The sequence below is a fragment of the Pleurodeles waltl genome, chromosome 4_1 (genome assembly GCF_031143425.1).
Source record: "Pleurodeles waltl isolate 20211129_DDA chromosome 4_1, aPleWal1.hap1.20221129, whole genome shotgun sequence".
Lineage (NCBI taxonomy): Eukaryota > Metazoa > Chordata > Amphibia > Caudata > Salamandridae > Pleurodeles > Pleurodeles waltl.
The window spans coordinates 197,779,921-197,802,797 of record NC_090442.1 but is presented as its reverse complement, the minus strand read 5'-3'; the positions used below and the strand labels follow the sequence as shown (position 1 = coordinate 197,802,797).

Sequence of the window (22,877 nt, the reverse complement as noted above, 5' to 3'; positions counted from 1 at the left end):
GCTAACTGGATGCTATGCAGTGGTATAGGCTAATCCAGTTTAGCAATTATTGTAGTGTATTTCCATCAACTACCAAAAAGTCGAGGAATTTTTTTTTTCCCTTTCAATGAGGGAGAGATTAGAGTTAATCCAATACGGTGATTAGTTCACAGTTATTAGTTTGTAAACATCTCTATGAAATTATTAAGGCAGATATTTAAAACTCTAAATGTATTCTACTTGATGTAACATGGGGAGTAAAAGAAATATGGTGGCACTAGAAACAAATTACAGTATCTGACTGGGAGGGTTGTGTGAGCTTTACTGTTGAGTGGCACAGTTTCAGTGGGTAAGGAAATGTTCATGTGAATGTACGAGTTAGGAGACTACAGCGGCAGCAAAGATCTCTGAGAGATATTGTTAAGTGATAAGTGTATACACTCACTGTAGCAGATTAATGAACACAGTTCGGTATTGTTAATGACACTGCCGCTTATCATCCAACACTGAAACAGCATGTGAGTCTGATATTTACCCCCGGTTTATAGATAAGACGGCTGTGGCAGATAATGTGGAATGGACAGAGATTATAGTATGACACATATGCAGCTTCTTTGATTACACTGTTCTCACACTTCAAGAATTTACTGAGTCATACCTAATTCATAAGAAGCAACTGTTGGCATATAAAAGAGCAATTAGGGACTCTCTAGAGTCTGTCTCAAATTAACTACAAATGTATTCAGTTTACAATAAACTATGAAAGATGGGAAACAAAAAGTTATAAAATTATGTTGTGCAGTGTGAATAAGGATGGTAAAAACTGATAGTTCCCAAAAAGATTTGGGACAGGGGTCCAAGAAGGGTACTCACCAAAGCAGAATGTCAAAAAGTCCTGAAATTTGCAGTTAAAGTTTCCAGAAACCCCAAAAAGAAATGATTACAGTACAAAAGAGATGGAGAACCTACAGGAGATGGTTAAGGTGTGTAACCTTTTAGTTAGAGGTGCTTCTACCACTGATGTCTTGACTTCGAATAGCCCTTTAGGGAGGAGTTCCTCAGTGAGTGCGCTGGCAACTTTGATGTCAAGAATGCTTCAGCACTGATGAGCTTCCTTTCTCTGAGTCCTCCTTCAACACCTCGCAGGTTTGGACTGGTCCCCTTCTCCAGTGTAGCAAGTGGTGTTATCATTGACGCCTCCTCTTCCTTTCTGGATGACCCCTCATGGCTCTCCCTTTGGAGTCACAGGTAGCGTCCCAGTGAATGCAGATGCTTCTCTGAAGCACTAGTCCTTCCCCACCATGTCTTTCCGTTTCTCTCTCATCCTCAATCCCTGCCTGTCTTTGAGAGTCCTACAATTGCTATGTTGCAGCAAAGCTCTGCCCTTTGTGGAGTGAGAAGCTGTAAGGCATACCACACAGATCTGAGGTGGGCCAAAGGCTGCTTTCTTTCTGCCTCAAGAAGGACTCTAGACAAATAAGGTGGGTGTCTTGACTGTAAAATGTTTGACTGAAAAGCCTAATAAAACTTAAAACTGCTTTACAACAGGAGACTGAGTGAAGATGAAAAATGAAGAATCCTGGCAGAAAAACTGTCCCGCAAACACTCAGATTATTCCAAGGTCCCACTCTCATAAATTGTGAAAAACTGAGTCTAAGAGACAACTGCCAGTTCAAGGCATCATCGTATTGGAAACCTCTGAACTTCTTAAAGGCACAAAGTGATGTTTTCTTTCTTTACCACTGCTAATTGTCCTCCTTGTGTCTTGTTAAGTGTTCAAAAGTTGGACAGCAGTTTTAGGTGCACATGCTCCAGTGTAGGTGATGGAAGGTTTAGATTGAAATAGTGTCAATTCCAAGTAAAATCCTGCCAGTGATAACCTTTGGAAGGTTCTATATGGCATGAATTCCGCTAGTTTTTGTACCTAATGATAGATTAAAGTATATGGTTTAAGTGATTCAAGGTCCTTGAACGGAGCAGGTAATTCTTGTAACGTCCATGAATTCAATGAAGATCATTATGAAGTGGAACTGGAACAGAAGTCAGCATCTATTTTATCTTGATTACTTGGCAGCAGTGAGTTCACTAATGGGCCTAAAATTTGTAAAGATTCTAGGTTATCTACCTAAACAAAAGAATAGCACATTTTGAAGATTCAAATTTAACGTCTGATGTCTGAACTCAACACAGTGGACCCTTCTCAGTTTCATGTTTAACTGGTAATATTGAAGTAATTTAGACCCTAGGTGCACTATAGGGCACAACCACTTGAACAATTGGAGTGGTTGTTAGATTGGTGTGAGTAGAACCAGAATCTCTCAGACCACCAAGCAGGTTCTAGGCAGAAAGTCTGTGCTGTTAATCAGGTCTTGTGGTTTCTTTTGGTCAAATGGAAGGTGGTGGATGTGTCTAAGGGTGACCTTTATATGGTGTTAATTGATCTTTGCGCCGCTTTTGACCTGGTCCTCAGAGGGAAGCTTCGGGAAGTTCTCCAGGGAAGGGGGACCCCATCTAACCTCCTCACATGATCAAATTGCTGAGGTGTGGGGTAAAAGGAGAGTTGACTGATGCCTTTCCCTTTAGCCAAGGTGTACTGCAGGGTAGTGTTCTTGCCCCAACCCTTTTCCCCTCATGTATCAACAAATGTATTGCCTACCTACTTGGCTCTGTGAATGATTCCCCTTCCCTGGTTGGGATAAAAATACCAGCACTCCTCTTCGCTGACGAAATTTTGTTGTTCTCCAAAACTAGGAGGGGCCTGTAAAATTTGGTTGATAGTTTCAATCAATTTTGCAGTGATTTTGGCCTTGAAATTAACACATTTGAGACCAGATATATGGTTTACTCAAGGAAAGGTAGGATGAAAGGGGTCAATAAGGTGGGCTCTGTGGTATTTGAAAGGGTACATGAGTTTAACTACTTGGGCATCAGGCTAGAAGAGAGAGGATCATGGAACCGCCAGATCTTAAAAACATCCTAATTGCAAAACATTGGGCGGGTGCAATACAAAAACTTGCACAAAAAAAGCTTTGTCCCCTCTTTGCCCATCAGTAGAAATAAATACGCTGGAAGCAAGGGGGAGCGGGAGTCTGTGGGGTGGAACTATGAGACCATTGCAATATTAGCCCTTTAACCATAGCAGAAAATAACTTCCTCAGAGGACTCATGGGCCTAGGGAATGGTACTCCATTGGTTCCCCATCGTTTAAATTTAGGAATCCATGAGATAGCGACAGTGCTAAAGTTAAAACCCGTGCTGTACTGGATTTGAGTTTGGAGCAACGACAAATTGCACTACCTTAAGGGTTTGAACTGTGTCATTTTGGCCAGTTTGGTGGGGAGAATTGGTTGGGTAAGGGTGATTAAAAATAGATGCCTTGATTTGGACCTTGAGAAGCTTTGGAGCGGGCCTCAGACCATTTGGAGGGGCGATGTCGCTGCAGTGAAAAAGCTGTTAGAAGAGAAAGCGAGGAGCCTTAGATACCGTACTTCCATGATAGGGAGTTTGACAAGTGTGTTTTTCCTCCAGAAGTCTATTTCCAAGGCTGAGGAGTTCTGGGATTTTATATGTCCAGCACGGGTGCAGATCCTGTACGTACAATTCAGGTATGGGTGTTTACCTGTAGCAGCCTTTACTGCAAATTGGAAGAAGTCAAACAAGAACTCTGACTGCTGCCTATGCTGCACAGCTATATGCGAAAGTGATGAACACATGCTGTTTTTCTGTCCCTTGGATGCAAAACCAAGATCCAAATGGATTGCACGTTTGTGCAGATCCCTCTTTCTGTTGACGAGGGGAGATACATACAGAATATTGTAGTCTTGGCTGTTGCCAGTTTTCTTTATTCAGCATGGATAATCAGAAGTAAAATACTAAAAGCCATATAAGATAGGCACGGTATGGTCCTCCTGTGATTATAACTGATTGATGGATTACTACACTTTTTAAAATAATATTTAATGTTGATTTTATCTGTTTTATTATTTTGTTTTAAATATTTTTAATGAATGTACTTTTGATTATGAAACAAACGTTTCAAAAAATCAATAAATAAAAGAAAGGAAAGTTTGGAGTGCAATTAATGTTGAATGTAGCTCATCTTCTTTGAAACACAACTTGTTTGAATTAGTACAAGAAATAATCAGGCACTCATTGAACCTAATCAGTTGGACATGAGCATGTCCCCCCCCCCCCCCCATAGAACATGGATCTTTCAAATGGGTCTGCTGTTCAGAGCTTATTTTTGTGTAGTTGAACCTATCATGCCATAAAGCAGGGGATGATCCTAGACATCATGTAGGATAGTGTGTAGGAGGTTGACCTTCAGTGTGTCAATCTTCTGATGTAATATAAGTAGAGTTAACCCTTGTGATGTCTGTGGCTAGGGTCTTTGTGCTTGGGTAGGTTCTACACCTTGTGGTTTGTTTGGAAGGAACACTCATTAGTCCATATGGTGTTACTGAGGAGGGCTTAGCTCCTCTTACTTGTCTCATCATTCATCTTTGGAAGTTCTTAACACTGTCTTTTCAGGCAGACACTAAATCACCTTAACATAGGGGACAGCAACCTAATGCTGGTCAATAGATGGCTTTTCATTTCTTTCAAAAGTACTTGACCCTATTCAGGCTGTCGCGTCATGTCGTCTGGAAGGAAAGGGAGAGTACCTGCTTGTGGAGATCCCCAGCACTCATTGAGTGTAAGTGTTCTAACGTAAGAGATTGTGTTTAGCCTCTGTGGTGGTCTGTCTGGTTGCTATCCCCAATCAGCCCCAGAAGCCACAGCTTTTTCGGAAACAGAAGATTTAGTCTATTTATGTGTGGCCTTAATATGTATGTGCAGTAATTCGACTGGGGTGGGAGGGTTTATTGCGTTCTCTCCTCGTCCAAATGCCTCTGTCACTTATCAGAATCACCTTCTTGGCCTTTAATGTGAAGTCAGGGTGCCTAGCTTCCACTGCACAACAAGCTCCTTGCCAAGGCACCAGGCCAGCTCCCAGGTCAGGGTGCCTCTGATGCGTAGTCCTCCAGGCCCATGCGAACTGTACTTTTCTTTCTATAGATGTGCAAAAAAATGTAATTGAAGGTTTCATTGGTACAACGGGTACACATATGCATACACTACACACAGCACACATTGATAAAGTAGGGTTTGCACAGACATTGCAGTTGTCATTGTTAACATATATGAGATGTACTATTTCCAGTTGCCCCGCCCTCCACCTTCCTCTTTGCAGACCATCCACTAGGTATAGTTCTAAGGGAGCCAAATACCTCACAGCCTGATAGTGCCTGGCAACAGCTGCCAGTACTCAGTCAATTGCTCCTGACAGTTTTGCTTCATTTGTCATCAATCTTGGGCATGGGTGCCCTCCCCCGGTGTTGGGCAACTTGGCATTTTGCCAGTAGGAGCAGCATTGCCAGTAGCTTTCGCACTCCAGACGTCACGTCTGCCACATATCCCAAGAGGGCCGCGAGGGACGTATTTGGTACTGTGGCACAAGATATTCCTTGTGTTTTCAGGTAAACCACGGTCCAGTATGGCTCAATTTGCAGACATCTCCATTCTAATTGAAATTGCTTTACAGTCTTGTCTTAGATAATGGGGGGAGGAGGGGCACACAATATAATCTTTGTAGGATAAGGTGAAGCCTATAGTTTGGAGACAACGTTCCCGTTTGGGAGCAGAATTATAAGCATTGTTTATCAGTAATTTACTTTCCAAGATCACGTTGGCAATCTTTCCGCGCGCCAGGGACAGCGACGAGCTGTCGTCTGCATGGTGTGGTAAAGTCATGTGATACGTTTCTTTTGGAGGGTGAAGCCAAGAGGGCGCCTAGTGCAGGGCGCCTAGTCGGCTTCTAGAGGAAGGTCGGGTGCATAGCCCTACATGCACCTTGCAGTCGGTGACCGAGGAATACGTCACAGGTGTACATGCAGTCATGGCCCTTAAAGCATCCAGATCGAGAAGTCTTTCAGCAGGGTATTGGTCACCCACAGTTACCAAGCGCAGGCGGCGCAGTTGCGCAGTATGGGGGGGAAGGCTGGGTTCCTTCAGGCCGTCCAGACCGGGGGCCTTACCTGTGTAGGCTGTACTTGAAGCACTGAGGGCAGGAGAGGGATGAACACTCTGCTCCCAAGCTTACCTTTGAGGTAGTGCATGCTGTTAGTAGTTTCTCGGACATATGGGGCATATTCTCACTGGCCTTGGCTAGAGCTGTAGCATGATCAATCAAGACCCGTGCATGCTGCTTTTGTTTAGACATAGGTAGGTGAAAAGCTGCGCTCCGCTGCTAGTGGTGCTCTGAATGTGTGTAGTGCAGTGTTTTTTTAGTGCTGCGGGTTCTCTGTGACCACTGGGGCGAGAAAGTGTCTTTTTAACCACAATTGGGTGCAGTTGCAGGATAATGTATGGACATGATGGATTTGGGCCTGCAGAGGTCCATCAAACTGCACCCATCTTAGCTGAGCTTATTGTTTATTACATTTTTAGACAAAATATTAACAGAAAGCCTTAGTTCCTCATTTGATTATCATAATACTTTACTAAGTCAGCTCGATATTTTTTCTCACCACTCCCTCTCTCATACAGCACTTTTATTTGTAAATGCAGAACTTCACTGAGTATATTGATTAATAACCAACCTTTGCCATTACTTCCGATAGGCGGTTCAGCATTAGATACCCACGTCCTTAAGGCTGCTAATGGTATAAGATAAGGCACAGATTTAATCTTCCCCAGATTTCTAGCACAGCAGTCAATTTTTCCTAATTTTTTTAAACAGGTGTGGATGTGAGCAAATAATGATAATTACATGTATATGTGTGTGTACATAAATATATATATATATATATATATATATCTATATATATATATATATATATATATATGTTCGATGGCATGTGTAGCTGCAGATACACATGCTGTGCACAGTCCGCCATCTGGTGTTGGGCTCGGAGTGTTACAAGTTGTTTTTCTTCGAAGAAGTCTTTTCGAGTCACGAGACCGAGGGACTCCTCCCATTTCGACTCCATTGCTCATGGGCGTCGACTCCATCTTAGATTGTTTTTTTTCCGCCATCGGGTTCGGACGTGTTCCTTTTCGCTCCGTGTTTCGGGTCGGAAAGTTAGTTAGAATCTCGGAAAAAATCGTCGGTATTGTTTGCGTTCGGTATCGGGTTAGTTAGAACAAATCGACACCGAATTTTGAAGAGCTCCGGTGGCCCTTAGGGGTTTTTTCGATCCCCCGTCGGGGCCTGGTCGGCCCGGCCACGTGCGACTTCAAGGCTGATGGAACGGACCCCATTCCGCTTCTGCCCAAAATGCCATAACAAGTTTCCGTATACGGATCAGCATCTGGTCTGTAACTTGTGCTTGTCCCCCGAGCACAAGGAGGATACTTGTGAAGCCTGTCGAGCGTTTCGGTCGAGGAAGACGCTGAGAGACCGAAGAGCCAGGAGACTACAAATGGCGTCCACGCCGACAGGTGAAGAATGTTTCGAGGAGGAAGAAGAAGCTTTCTCCATCCGCGAGTCGGATTCTGAAGAACTCGACGCCGAAGAAACACACCAAACCGTGAGTAAGACGTCGAAAATCAAGACTCACGAGAAGTCCACAAAAGCCCAGGGGACGCCACCGCCAACAGGCCATGGCTTAACCCGAAAACTAGGTGACCGATCCAAGGCACCGATAAAGGGCATGCTGGTGTCGAAGTCATCCGACTCCGGTCGAGATACCGCCACACAGGAACCTCGGAGCCGAGACAGCGGCTCCGAGAAACTTCGGCACCGAAGAATTTCGGCACCGAGACACCACGCCGAAAACAAAGAAGGTTTCTTCGGAGCCTAAAAAGACTTCCGAAAAGGTTTCGGATCCGAAACATCCAGCCTCGGAGCCGAAAACTAGTTCCCATACAGAGGAACAAGGATTAACCTCCCAATTACATAGATTTGGAGAGGAGCTTCAAGCTGTAGAGCCTGACTACATGCAAAGAAGGCTTCATATTCATGAGGACACAGGGAAGATAACCACTCTTCCCCCAATCAAAATAAAAAGGAAACTTGCCTTTCAACAAATGGACAAGCAACCACAGGCAAAAGTGGCAAGGAAAACAACCCCGCCACCGTCTCCACCACCATCAACACATGCATCACCAGCAACAACTCCACCACTGATGCACTCACCAGCTCATACTACAATGAGTCAGGATGATCCCGATGCATGGGACCTTTACGATGCTCCAGTGTCTGACAACAGCCCAGACTCCTACCCCACAAAACCGTCACCACCTGAGGACAGTACATCCTACACACAGGTGGTCGCAAGGGCAGCCGAATTTCACAACGTCACCTTACATTCTGAACCAATTGAGGATGACTTTCTGTTTAACACCCTATCCTCCACCCATAGCCAGTACCAAAGCCTTCCCATGCTCCCAGGAATGCTAAGACATTCAAAACAAATATTTCAGGATCCAGTTAAAGGCAGAGCCATAACTCCAAGGGTGGAGAAAAAGTAAAAGCCACCGCCAACAGATCCAATCTATATTACAACACAACTAACACCAGACTCAGTAGTTGTCGGGGCAGCTCGTAAGAGAGCCAACCCTCATACCTCAGGAGATGCACCACCTCCAGACAAAGAGAGCCACAAATTTGATGCTGCGGGAAAAAGGGTTGCAGCACAAGCAGCAAATCAATGGCGTATTGCCAATTCACAAGCACTTTTGGCAAGATACGACAGAGCTCATTGGGATGAATGCAACATTTCATCGAACACTTACCCAAGGAGTTCCAAAAAAGAACGCAACAGGTGGTAGAAGAGGGACAAAGTATCTCAAATAATCAGATACGGTCTTCCATGGATGCAGCAGATACAGCTGCAAGGACAATAAACACTGCAATCACGATACGAAGGCACGCATGGCTGCGCACTTCAGGGTTCAAGCCGGAAATCCAACAAGCTGTGCTCAATATGCCATTTAATGAACAGCAATTGTTTGGGCCGGAGGTGGACACTGCCATTGAGAAACTCAAAAAAGACACCGATACAGCCAAAGCCATGGGCGCACTCTACTCCCCGCAGAGCAGAGGGACATTTCGTAAAACACCTTTTAGGGGAGGGTTTCGAGGTCAACCCACAGAAACCACAACCTCACAAACAAGGCCTACTTACCAGGGTCAATATCAAAGGGGAGGTTTTCGGGGGCAATATAGAGGGGGCCAATTCCCAAGAAATCGAGGAAATTTCCAAGGCCCCAAAACTCCTCAAAATAAACAGTGACTCACAAGTCACACAACCCCATCACATAACACCTGTGGGGGGAAGACTAAGCCAATTTTACAAACTTTGGGAGGAAATAACAACAGACACCTGGGTCTTAGCAATTATCCAGCATGGTTATTGCATAGAATTTCACCAATTCCCTCCAAACGTCCCACCGAAAACACACAATATGTCAAAACAACATATAGATCTTCTAGGACTAGAAGTTCAAGCATTGCTACAAAAGGACGCAATAGAATTAGTGCCAAATCTACAAAAAAACACAGGAGTTTACTCACTGTACTTTCTAATACCCAAAAAGGACAAAACTCTGAGACCAATACTAGATCTCAGAACACTAAATACCTACATCAAATCAGACCACTTTCACATGGTCACGTTACAAGACGTAATCCCACTGCTCAAACAGCAAGATTACATGACAACATTAGATCTAAAAGATGCGTATTTCCATATACCAATACATCCTTCACACAGGAAATACCTAAGGTTCGTATTCCAAGGAATACATTACCAATTCAAAGTGTTGCCATTCGGAATAACAACTGCGCCAAGAGTTTTTACAAAATGCCTGGCAGTAGTAGCTGCACATATCAGAAGGCAGCAAATACATGTGTTCCCGTACTTAGACGACTGGTTAATCAAAACCAACACGCAAAGACAATGTTCACAGCACACAAACTACGTCATACAGACCCTTCACAGGCTAGGTTTCTCGATCAACTACGCGAAGTCACACCTTTTGCCGTGTCAAACACAGCAATACTTAGGAGCGACAATCAACACAGCAAAAGGGATTGCCACTCCAAGTCCACAAAGGGTTCAAACATTTCACAAGGTAATACAAGCCATGTATCCAACACAAGAGATACAAGTCAAAATAGTAATGAAACTCCTAGGCATGATGTCTTCATGCATAGCCATTGTCCCAAACGCAAGATTGCACATGCGGCCCTTACAACAGTGCCTAGCATCACAATGGTCACAAGCACAGGGTCAACTTCTAGATCTGGTGTTGATAGACCGCCAAACATACATCTCGCTTCTATGGTGGAACAGTACAAATTTAAACCGAGGGTGGCCTTTCCAAGACCCAGTGCCACAATACGTTATAACGACGGATGCTTCCATGACAGGGTGGGGAGCACACCTCAATCAACACAGCATCCAAGGACAATGGGACATACATCAGAGGCAGTTTCACATAAATCACTTAGAACTGTTAGCAGTATTTCTGGCGCTGAAAGCATTTCAACCCATAATAACCCAAAAATACATTCTTGTCAAAACAGACAACATGACAACAATGTATTATCTAAACAAACAAGGAGGGACACACTCAACACAGTTGTGCCTCCTAACACAAAAAATATGGCATTGGGCGATTCACAACCACATTCGCCTAATAGCACAATTTATTCCAGGGATTCAGAACCAGTTGGCAGACAATCTCTCTCGAGATCACCAACAAACCCACAAATGGGAAATTCACCCCCAAATAATAAACAATTACTTTCAAATTTGGGGAACACCTCAAATAGATCTATTTGCAACAAAAGAAAACTCAAAATGCCAAAACTTCGCATCCAGGTACCCACAAGATCAATCCCAAGGCAATGCTCTATGGATGAACTGGTCAGGGATATTTGCGTACGCTTTTCCCCCTCTCCCTCTCCTTCCATATCTAGTAAACAGGTTGAGTCAAAACAAACTCAAACTCATACTAATAGCACCAACATGGGCAAGGCAACCTTGGTACACAACACTACTAGACCTTTCAGTAGTACCTCATGTCAAACTACCCAACAGACCAGATCTGTTAACACAACACAAACAACAGATCCGACATCCAAATCCAGCATTGTTGAATCTAGCAATTTGGCTCCTGAAATCCTAGAATTCGGGCACTTAGACCTCACACAGGAATGTATGGAGGTCATAAAACAAGCTAGAAAACCTACCACTAGACACTGCTATGCAAATAAGTGGAAAAGATTTGTTTATTACTGCCAAAATAATCAAATTCAACCTTTACACGCATCTGCAAAAGAAATAGTAGGATACTTACTACATTTGCAAAAATCTAACCTAGCTTTCTCTTCCATTAAAATACATCTTACGGCAATTTCTGCTTACCTACAAATTACGCACTCAATTTCATTGTTTAGGATACCAGTCATAAAGGCGTTTATGGAAGGCCTAAAGAGAATTATACCACCAAGAACACCACCAGTTCCTTCATGGAACCTCAACATTGTCCTAACACAACTCATGGGTCCACCTTTTGAGCCCATGCGCTCTTGTGAAATGCAATACTTAACGTGGAAAGTTGCATTTTTAATTGCCATCACATCTCTAAGAAGAGTGAGTGAGATTCAAGCATTTACCATTCAAGAACCATTTATTCAAATACACAAAAATAAAGTCGTTCTACAGACCAATCCTACATTTTTACCAAAAGTAATCTCACCGTTCCACCTAAATCAAACGGTAGAATTACCAGTGTTCTTCCCACAGCCAGATTCGGTAGCCGAAAGAGCACTACATACATTAGACATCAAAAGAGCACTAATGTACTACATTGACAGAACAAAACTAATTCGAAAGACAAAACAATTATTTATCGCCTTTCAAAAACCTCATACAGGAAATCCAATTTCAAAACAAGGCATTGCTAGATGGATAGTTAAGTGCATTCAAACCTGCTATCTTAAAGCTAAAAGAGAACTGCCTATTACACCAAAGGCACACTCAACCAGAAAGAAAGGTGCTACCATGGCCTTTCTAGGAAATATTCCAATGAACGAAATATGTAAGGCAGCAACATGGTCTACGCCTCATACATTTACCAAGCACTACTGTGTAGATGTGCTAACTGCAGAACAAGCAACAGTAGGTCAAGCTGTATTAAGAACATTATTTCAAACTACTTCAACTCCTACAGGCTGAGCCACCGCTTTTGGGGAGATAACTGCTTACTAGTCTATGCACAGCATGTGTATCTGCAGCTACACATGCCATCGAACGGAAAATGTCACTTACCCAGTGTACATCTGTTCGTGGCATTAGTCGCTGCAGATTCACATGCGCCCACCCGCGTCCCCGGGAGCCTGTAGCCGTTTAGAAGTAGATCTTTAACATTTGTACATTTGTAAATATATTACTTAAAACTTTATTATGTACATACGCATTCACTCCATTGCATGGGCACTATTACTAGCATACACAACTCCTACCTCACCCTGTGCGGGCAATACAATCTAAGATGGAGTCGACGCCCATGCGCAATGGAGTCGAAATGGGAGGAGTCCCTCGGTCTCGTGACTCGAAAAGACTTCTTCGAAGAAAAACAACTTGTAACACTCCGAGCCCAACACCAGATGGCGGACTGTGCACAGCATGTGAATCTGCAGCGACTAATGCCACGAACAGATGTACACTGGGTAAGTGACATTTTCCATATAGATATACATATATATATGTGTGTGTATGTATTTATATATATATATATATATATATATATATATATATATATATAAGAGAGAGAAGGAGAGAGAGGCAAATAGGTGAAGCATATCAGGGGAAAGAATGAACCTCTGTTACCTAAAGGCTTTCTGTTCCAAAGGTAACACTGTTCTTAACTACCTCTCAGACACCATCATGGCAACCTTAAAAGGTTTCCTAAACATAATTGAAGGCTACCTTCCCTCCTGAACTGATGGCTCCCCCTCCGGGTCTGTTTAACCTTCGAATCCAGCTCCACCACCTGCAAGACCATCAGAAATCTTACTTTGACTTACGTGACCAAGAAACAAACCACTTTTGGTGGATAGTGCCACACCAGAAACCAGGGCAACTCTAGACTGGACAGGCTGTGAGGCCAACCAGTTGTGATGCTGGATGCAACTTCTCCATGGTGTTAGTGTCAGTGAGAGTACACACCAAGCCTTGCAGGAGAGGCCACTCTTTGTGTTTTTTTGTTTTTTTAAATTGCTCTTCTATCATTATCTTCTAGGTTTCCCACTGTTTGCTATTTTTTGTCTTGATAATTATTTTATTCTAAATCCAAACTAACGTTGCCCTCTTTTATGTCTTAATGTCATTTATTACAATAGAAGTAACTTGGAGAAAAAGTCTCAGGTGGAGGAAAAGATGGCTCTAATACAAAGAATCTCCTGGATTTGAAATGACCCACTGTCCTTTCATAAAGTACATTTTGCAACCTCTTGGCCGATTTACCCTTTTCCCACTTTACAAAGATTCTTGATTAGCAGCCAGTCTGTACTCCTAGCCCATTCAGTGAGATCTTTCTGCTGAAGGTATATCTATAGTTTTCACACATGGTTTAAACTGATGAATCTGGGAAATAATCCCTTAAATAAATGTTCTCTCAAAAGTGGCATTCTGGATCATATAGTCACCTGTGAGAATCTTAGTTTTATTTTCCTTCCTAAAGCATATGCTTTGCTGTCAGGCCTAAAATCTGTATTTTTCTTAAAATTCCCTGGCTGGCACCCTGCTACGTTTTGGGCTTGTTGTAAGCCAGAAACGTTCACTATTCAATTCAGCACAAATCTGGTCTTTTCTGTGTCCTAATCCATCATATATTGTATTGTTACCTATGGTTAGAAAACATTTCGTTCAGAGCACAGAATATTGAGTTAAAAAGGCTCCAACAAGGGCAGCACTGAGCTTCTGAAAAGTGTCCCTTTGTATGTGTTTTTAGGTAGAGACTAATTGGAAGTGTGCCTAAGATCACAGATTAAAGTGTTAACCAGAACATTCAAATACAAAGTTAAGAAAAAGGAAAGTTTTGAAGCTTTAACAGGTCTAAAGGGATACAGCCCACTTAACCAAGGATGTATTGAGTGCCCCTTACATACGCTACCATCTCTAGGTCACTGACTTTGTTCTATGTACTGCAAGTGTGGGTATTTCTGCCAGGGTACCACTTTCATGATCATTGTAGCTGTCTTCTTTCTCCCAATGTCATGGTATAAGGGACCAGCTAAGGGATTTCCATGATGACTAAGGTACTTAGCCTCAAAAGTTAAGCTTTTGGTTTATTGTTGCTATTTCAATGCTGTGGCACTCCTGTCACTCTGACCCAGGGCTCACTGTGCAACTGGTGCCTCATATGGCCTGCTGAACTGCCCTGCGTATCTTTAACAGGCTAATAAGGTTCAAATGGATCATTCAGTTTATGCAAGTCCTTTATCTCCCACACGTCAGGCTGAGTACGCTGTGCTGCCAAGTAGGCTAGAAGCTTTTGGTATGCTTCCACAGCATAGCCATAGTCCTCCATTGCCATGATGCCTTTTATGTCAATGTTGCTTTGCTATAATTTGTTTTCTCTCAATCGATCTATATAATATCTGTCTACCTCCAGGCCACTGGAATTATGCAACTCTGTGGCCCAGTGTTGTTTTTTGTTTTGTTGTTGTTGTAGAATTATGAATTTGCTCAATTTTCCACATGATCGATCATCTGCTTTCTAGTCTAGCTAGTTTAATTACAAAAAATGTTTCTAGCACAAATAGAACAAAAGGTGCAAAAAAACTTGTAGTCATATGTTACCACTCAGTGGGAGGGGCTCCGCAGACGTTGACTTGTCATCTTTCAGTTGCTTGTTGCTGAATTTGGCTGTTAAACAGGTACTAACGAGGTGAACTATTTCCCAGACCTTGTTACCATGAGTAAAAACGATAAAGTAATACTATCACCAAGTGTGCTGCATTATGGCACATAATATGCCTTTTCTTGTAACATAATTTAACCAGCCCTGGACCATAATTTGGTCCTCCCTGCCACAAATTCCAGTGGTCATTATGTGTGTGTGCTTATATATATATATATATATCGGTTTTTATTTAGCAGGGCTGAGAAAATAGAGGAATCAACGCACAATGTATCTATTGTGTTGACTCCTGTTTATTTTCTCAGCTCTGTTAAGTAAAAACTGCCTTTACTTAACGGAGATGAGAAAATTCAAAAGGACTCAGCCTGAACACCTGGACATTTGACTCTTTCTCTCTCTTTGTTTCTGCTGTAGGCATCATTGTTAGATCTAAAGGAACATGCTTCATCCTTAGCCTCTACTGGCCTAAAGAAAGATTCCAGATTGAAGACATTAGAAATTGCTCTGGAACAGAGGAAGGAGGAGTGCCAAAAACTGGAATCGCAGCTAAAGAAGGTAAATTAGTTATATTACTTCCTTTCGCATGCTGTGCCCTCTTAATCTTTCCACTAGCTGATTAGTCTGTATTCCTGATCAATTTCTTTATTACAAATATGTCTCATAAAGGTAAAGCATAGTATTTGCTAACTGAGAGACGGGGCTGAGATGATTCATTTAAAGAGTTTGAGGTACATCATCCCATATTGAACATATATAAAGTAACGCTTATCACAAAAGGGACAAGAAAACCAGTCATTCTCCCCGCCCCCATGGGCGGGCGACTGCCTGTTAGAAAAGCTGCTCTCATCCACTAATCGTGGCATGCTTCATCATTGGGCTTCTGCTAATAGATTCCTACGTAAACCCATGTTAGGAATGGAGCGGTAGTGGTGGGGAACATACAACACTACGCAACAAAACAAAACAGGGATCTGAACATACAACACTACATAAAACTATCTCATGGGTGTCCACTCCTCAGTTTTATTAAGGGACCCCCCTGGACAGGATTAAAAATAGATTCCTGGTGGTGACATACAGGACACCATTACCTGTTCAACAGTCAACATGTTTCGACCGCTTTTACTGCCCCTCAGGGTCACTCGGCCTTCATTAGGACCTCTTGGATCCCCCTTGTTTATATCCCCTACCTGTCATAAGTCAGGGCTTCTATCACTCTGTGTATCGTGGTGCATTTGACCCCCGTTCGTATACACACTGTGGGTATTGGGTTTTCATTAAGTCATCTTTAAACCCGGAGCCGAGTGGGAGCACCACCCTGTAGTCAAACACTCGTCAAGAGACCAGTGCCTCCTGACACACCGCCTCCGGCTCCATGACAAATAGAGTAATGCAGACATGTGGGAATACACAATTGGTTGCCTAAACCTACTGCAACTAGTTTTTGTTATTCCAGCAAAATTGGGTAGGGGTAAATTCCTGATAATTGTGCAGAGAACGTTTATTTGAAAATGTTACCAACAGAATGAGAGTCATATTAGTACAACACATCAGGTCTGGGTGTTAAATATATTAGCAAATATGGGTATTTGTTAGGCTAACTACTTGCAGGAATAGCATATCAGAGTTGCATATGATGAATCGTTCAGTTTTATGAGTGAATCATAAAACTGCCTACAGAGAAGAATGCAAGATCCACTTGTATAATTGCAGGATGGGTGTTAGACTTTTCATCCTTGGCGTGGTCTCCCTTAACTTTTTTCCTTTGTTCCCCAGGTTGTTGATGTGTGCTGGACTCTGATTTTGCTGGGATGCCTTGGGGTGCTGTAACAAAAGGCATGAGCCTTTGAGGTTCACCGCCAGGTGATAGTTCCTGAAGGGGGAGGTGAGAAGCACCTCCACCCAGTACAGGCTTTGTTCCTGGCCACAGAGTGACAAAGGCACTCTCCCCATGTGGCAAGACACTCGTCTGGTTGTGGCAGGCTGGCAGAAAGCGGTCAGCCTAGCACTAGGAGTTGGACTGGTTTTCAGAGGGCATCTCTAAGATGCCCTCTGGGTGCATTTTACAATAAATTCCACACTGGCATCAGTGTGCATTTATTGTGCTGAGACGTTTGATACCAAACTTCCCAGAGTTCAGTGTAGCCATTATGGAACTGTGGAGTTCATATTTGACAAACTCCCAGACTATATACTCTTTATGGCTACCCTGCACTTACAATGTCTAAGGTTTTGCTTAGAAATTGTAGGGGCATAGTGCTCATGCACATATGCCCTCACCTGTGGTATAGTGCACCCTGCCTTAGGGCTGTAAGGCCTGCTAGAGGGGTGACCTACCTATGCCACAGGCAGTGTGAGGTGGGCATGGCACTCTGAGGGGAGTGCCATGCCGACTTAGTCATTTTCTCCTCACCAGCACCCACAAGCTGTGAGGCAGTGTGCATGTGCTGAGTGAGGGGTCCCCAGGGTGGCATAAGACATGCTGCAGCCCTTAGAGACCTTCCCTGGCATCAGGGCCCTTGGTATCAGGGGTACCATTTACAAGGGACGTATCTGGATGCCAGGGCTGTGCCAATTGTGGGAACAAAGGTACAGTTTAGGAAAAGAACACCTGTGCTGGGGCCTGGTTAGCAGGGTCCCAGTACACTTTCAATCATAACTGGCATCAACAAAAGGCAAAAAGTCAGGTGGTAGCCATGCCAAGGAGGCTTTCCTTACACTGTTGATTAGTCCTCATGGGCACTGCCATTTGGTTGAAGTTACAGGACAGGGGTGGGACTTCAGACTGTTGTGAAAGGTGAGGAAGTTTCTAGGTAATGCTAGCCTTTTTTGCCTTTTGTGATTATTTCAGTGGGGCTGATGACTACCAGATGCAGAAACCTCCCTCATCTTTGCATCTATGTTTCTAAGTGTTTCAGGTGACAGAGAGTCCCAGTACTGCCTGCCATGAGAAGCATCACTATACACATAAGCTCATAAGCTCTATCTGGAAAGAAGCCTGAGGAGAACATTTGAAATTAGATCAACCCCATTCGGCAAACAGGTTCTACAGTTTGCGTCAGTGAATCCACATCCCCTATCTAGAAGTTGTGTATAAATGTTGGACAAAAAACACCCCCCTGAAGGTCTGCCTGGAGTACCTAGAAGCTTGCCTGTCTACTGAAAGAGGGATGTAGTCTGCCTGCCCTGTAGAAAAGCAACCCAGCACATCCTCAATGACTGTGGGGAATCCAGAGATAACTGACGGCACAAGAGTGACCTAGGTAGGAGCCATGTTTCCTTTAGGCTCCCTCATCCCACTTCCTGCAGAATCCCTACTGCATGATCATCTTTGGCTGAGCTGTGGCTACAGCTGTGGTACTGCCTTAGACCTGGATGATGTTGCAACTACATGATTGCTGTTAGCCCAGAGGGGGTTGCAACTGCATGACTGTTGGGTGGAAGGGTTTGTTCACTGGGACCCCAAAGAAGACATGCTGGAGGGCTTCCCCTGAACAGGAGCCACCTCTAGCAAGAGGGGCTAAGACTAAAAAGACTGTGTAGGCAAGACTGAGATGGGCCTGAAGCTGCACCTTTGCTTGATTCATGCCATCTCTTGAATTCCTGGGGTGGTGGCAGTTCAAGAGGTTTTAGTTGAGCTATGGGCCCTAATCACAACACCTGTGGAAAGGAGTAGTACTGGAAGCAGGAAGTTTGTAGGTTTTTGAAGAAGAATCACACTCAAGGACACTGATGGATGATTATGTGTAGTATTTATTAGAACATTTTGATTAAACTTTGTTTCTTGAGAAGACAGATACGGGGCTTGACATTGAAAGTATTTTCTCTCAGTTAATTGAGTGCTGTGCTCAAGCCCCCACTCACTACCTTCTTGACAAACCTGTGACTGCACATCCTTGCTTCTGAGAATTATGTGCTGAAGGGGGTTGTACTTCACCTAGTTTGCAGAGCCATAGTAGGGCAAGCTAAGGCATATCCGAGGCAAAAGGCCTCAACCCCCACAGTGGTGGCTCAGTATCCCGTATTTGCCCTGTGGCACATGTAAAGTTCCCCTACTCTCTAGGCCTCCCTATCGAGTTTGGGACATTTGGGCTGTTATTCCTGTGTTTCATGACAGAGCTATGCTTCTGGCCCTCATAGTCCTTCACCTTTTGGGCCTGCTGGCCTACTGCATTCTGCTAATGCCTCTCACTAAGTGGCACATGTATGCACTCTAGTAGTGCCTCAGTTTTCAGTATTACCAGCACTGAGGCGTCCAGACAGACAGCATCTGTTTCCCCCAGTAGTGTCTTGGGATCTGCTTTGGTGGCTAGTGTTGGACCCCCTCATGCATGGGAAGCCCATCTGCCCTGTGTTGGCAGTGGCCACAGTGGTTACTGATGCCTTCTTTCTCGATTGGGAAGGTCATCTTGATGCATAGAAGACTTGTGGTCCCTTTCATTGCAGAATTTGCACATCACCTTGCCTTGAGCTACACATGAGCTGCCTGTTCCTTGAGGCGTTCCTGGCTTCTATCCACAGTCAATTGATGCACATCTTGATGAAAAATAGACTGCAATGTGCTACGCAAACAAGTAGAGTGGGCGTCCATGCATCACTGCTGACATTTTTCTCACCTTATCCCACGAAGGAATAGAGACTGCACAGCCTGAATCCTTGAGGAGCCCTCCAATTTTTACACTGAGAAACAAGCGAGTACCAGATTGATGATCAGCATTATTTCCTGGACTGAAGTCCACAAGGATTTGCATATCGCTGGTCCAAACAGAGGTGGCATATTGTGCAAAATAACGATGGACTGGAACGTGGCCCAAGTAATTGCCAGTGGCTGAGATAAATGAAAGCATTCTATCCATAGCCTTTTTTTTTTTTTGTACGTTAGGAAGTCCAAAAGGGTGACCTTTTTACCAGATCTGTTTTGCAAGACTTCCAAGTTTGACTATCAGCTCAGACCCACCACCATGGAAGTACTGTTTTGGTACTGCTTCAAGAGATGAAAAATCTGCTTGTAGAAGTGTCCATCAGAAGCACGTTACTTACTTTCGGGTACATTTTATTCTGATTGATATATATTGATATATATCTATATCTCCTACTGGGGGGTCACCAGTAGGAGGTAGTTAAAGTTAGGACCTAGTTTCCATAGGAAAATTGTTGTTTGAATTGGCTATATCTTAGGCACTGGTTGATGAATCTTCATGAAATTTTCCAAAAAAGTGTCCTGTAGGGTCTTGTTGTACATGGAATGTTTTGGGGTGAACATTCAAGCGAGGGCCGAGGAAAAGGGGGATGGGGGTGGAACAGTGCATTTTCCATGTAAATTCCCATTGGGATTTTGAACACGTCTATAGCCCAAACAGCTGGACTGAATTACGCCAGATTTGGTAGAAAGGTAACTCTTTGTTTATATATATATATATATATATATTTTTTTTTTTATATATATATATATATATATATCTAGTGTTGGGCTTGGAGTGTTACAAGTTGTCTTGCTTCAAAGAAGATCAAGTGACGACTCCTCAGTGATAGTGTGCATGGGTATCGAGTCCTTTGTTAGATTGTTTTTTTTCTGGCAGCGGGGTTGGATGTGTTCCCTCTCGCTCCAGTAGATCTCAGTTCGGTACTATCTGAAGTTCTCTATCTTTTCTCTAAGCGTCAATATTGTTTTTCCGATCGCGTTTTTCTGACTCTACTCGATCCGATTGTATCGTCCGGATCGATTAAACGCCGTTTTGGTCATCCGTGCCCTTCTCGGGTCTACTTCGACACAGGCTGATGGATCGGACTCCGTTTCGCTTTTGCCCTCAGTGTTACACTAAGTTACCCCACACCGACCTACACTTGGTGTGCAACCTCTGCCTCTCTCCCGATCACAAGGAGGAAACCTCTGAGGTGTGTCAATCCTTCTGCTCCAAGAAAGCTCTGCAGGATCGAAGAGCGCGTCAGTTAGAGATAGCATCCAAGTCGACCGAACAAACGCCTGACATTTTCTGCGAGGAACAAGCGCAGACTGTGGTTTCCAGCGCAGATTCTGATTCAGACTGTGACTCCGATGGGGACAACCAAATGATTCCAGCGGCGCAGTACGTGAGTACACCAGCCCCTTCCCATCACCAAAAACCACCCAAAAAGTAATCACACCTGGTCTTGGGTCCACCACTGCTTGCCGGCCGTGGTCGGACTTAAAAGATACATCTCGATGACAAACCCCTCACGTTCGGCATAGAAAAAGATCAAAATGCATTCGGCATCGACCAAACAGCGTTCCACACCTGTTTCGGGATTGATTCGAAAAGTGGAGGCGGAGCCAAAACTTTCGGAGATGAAAAAGCTTCCATCAGTTTCGGAGCCGACATTCTCGGCCCAATTTAAATATTCGGCCTTCCAACTGCAGAAGAATCGTCAGACATTAGACCCAAACTTGACGTGATGGATGATAAACAATGCAAAATCCAAATCCATAAGGATACTGGAAGGATTATTGCTTCTCCTCCTCCTACAATTAAAAGGAATCTATCTTCCAAGAGACTTTGGAAGCTGGGTCTTCACCTGCCAAGATTTTCAAACGCAAGGAGAAATCAAAAACAGTACATCAGCCTTCACCACCACATTCTCCTTTGCTTCCCTCTTCTCCACCACCTGATACTCCACCTACACAGTTTTCCCCGCAATCCCCTTTCTTCACATGGGGATGACTTGGGTGAAAATCCTTTCAATGTAGATCCATGGGATTTGTATGACCCAGACCCTATTCCATCTAATGATCCTGATGTATACCCAACTAGACCATCTCCACCTGAAGACACCACTGCCTATAATCCAGTCATTGCTCGTGCAGCTGCATATCACAATGTGCAGTTGTACTCAGATCCCATAAGGATGATTTTTTATTTAACATAGTATCCTCTACACACAAAGAGTACCAATGCCTACCAATGCTCCCAGGCATGCTTAAACATGCAGATGACATTTTTAAAAAGCCAGTTAAGGCTAGGGTAATTACACCAAAGGTGGACAAGCCATACAATGCTTCACAATCAGATCCACTCTTCATCACACAACAATTGCCACCTGATTCTATTTTTGTTAGTGCAGTAAGAAAAAGGGCAAACAGTCAATCCACCGGGGATGCTCCTTCCTGATAAAGAAAGCCGTAAATTTGATGCAGCAGGGAAGAGAGTGGCAACTCAAGCTGCAAATCACTGAAGAACTGCCAACCCCTAGGCTCTTTTAGCCAGATAGGATAGAGCCCATTGGGATGAAATGGAGGAGTTCCTAAAATATCTCCCACCAGAACACCAAAAAAGGGCACAGCAGGTAGTTGCAGAGGGACAGGCTATCTCCAACAACTAAATTAGATCCACCCTAGATGCAGCAGACACCGCAGGTAGGGGTAGTCACACTAGTGTAATCATCAGAAGGTATACTTGGTTGTGATCTGCAGGGTTCAAACCTGAGATACAACAGACTGTACTTAATATGCCTTTTAACAAACCGCAGTTATTTGGACCAGAGGTGGATACCCCCATAGAGAAATGAAAACTGGACTCGGGACACAGCTAAGGCCATGGGTGCCCTTTATACAACACCTGTTTGGGGTACTTCTTGCAGGCCCCACTTCAGAGGTGGTTTTAAACCATCAACATCGGAGCCCTCTACGTCCCAACAAAAGCAGGGACAAGAGTACAACTCCAGAGGGTCCTACAGAGGAAACAACTTTAGAGGTAGAGGGGAATCCACTGCCACAAGAGGTGCCTTCACCTCATCAAAACTGTGACTTTCTCAACATCCCCACATAGTAAGCATCTCCTATGGGAGGAAGACTGGAACATTTCTACCGTCAGTGGCACAACATTACATCAGATCAATGGATGCTGTCAATTATCCACAATGGTTTTTGCCTGGAACTCATCTCTACTCCACCAAACATTCCTCCTCGCTCGCACAGGGTTTTTCTAGAACACCTCATTTTGTTA

At 43.7% G+C, this 22,877-nt stretch overlaps 1 protein-coding gene across 8 annotated transcripts in view; it reads left to right on the top strand.

Annotated features, from left to right (window-relative positions):
• Positions 1–22,877, top strand: part of ERC1 (ELKS/RAB6-interacting/CAST family member 1) — a 1,341,708-nt gene that overhangs the window by 564,899 nt on the left and 753,932 nt on the right. For all 8 annotated transcript variants that reach the window (XR_011202236.1, XM_069228108.1, XM_069228104.1 and 5 more), the window contains one exon: positions 15,313–15,453. Coding sequence is in view for 7 of the 8 variants with exons in the window: in XM_069228108.1 (XP_069084209.1) it covers positions 15,313–15,453 (141 nt within the window). In the remaining variant the exon portion in view is untranslated. The remainder of the gene's footprint in view (positions 1–15,312; positions 15,454–22,877) is intronic.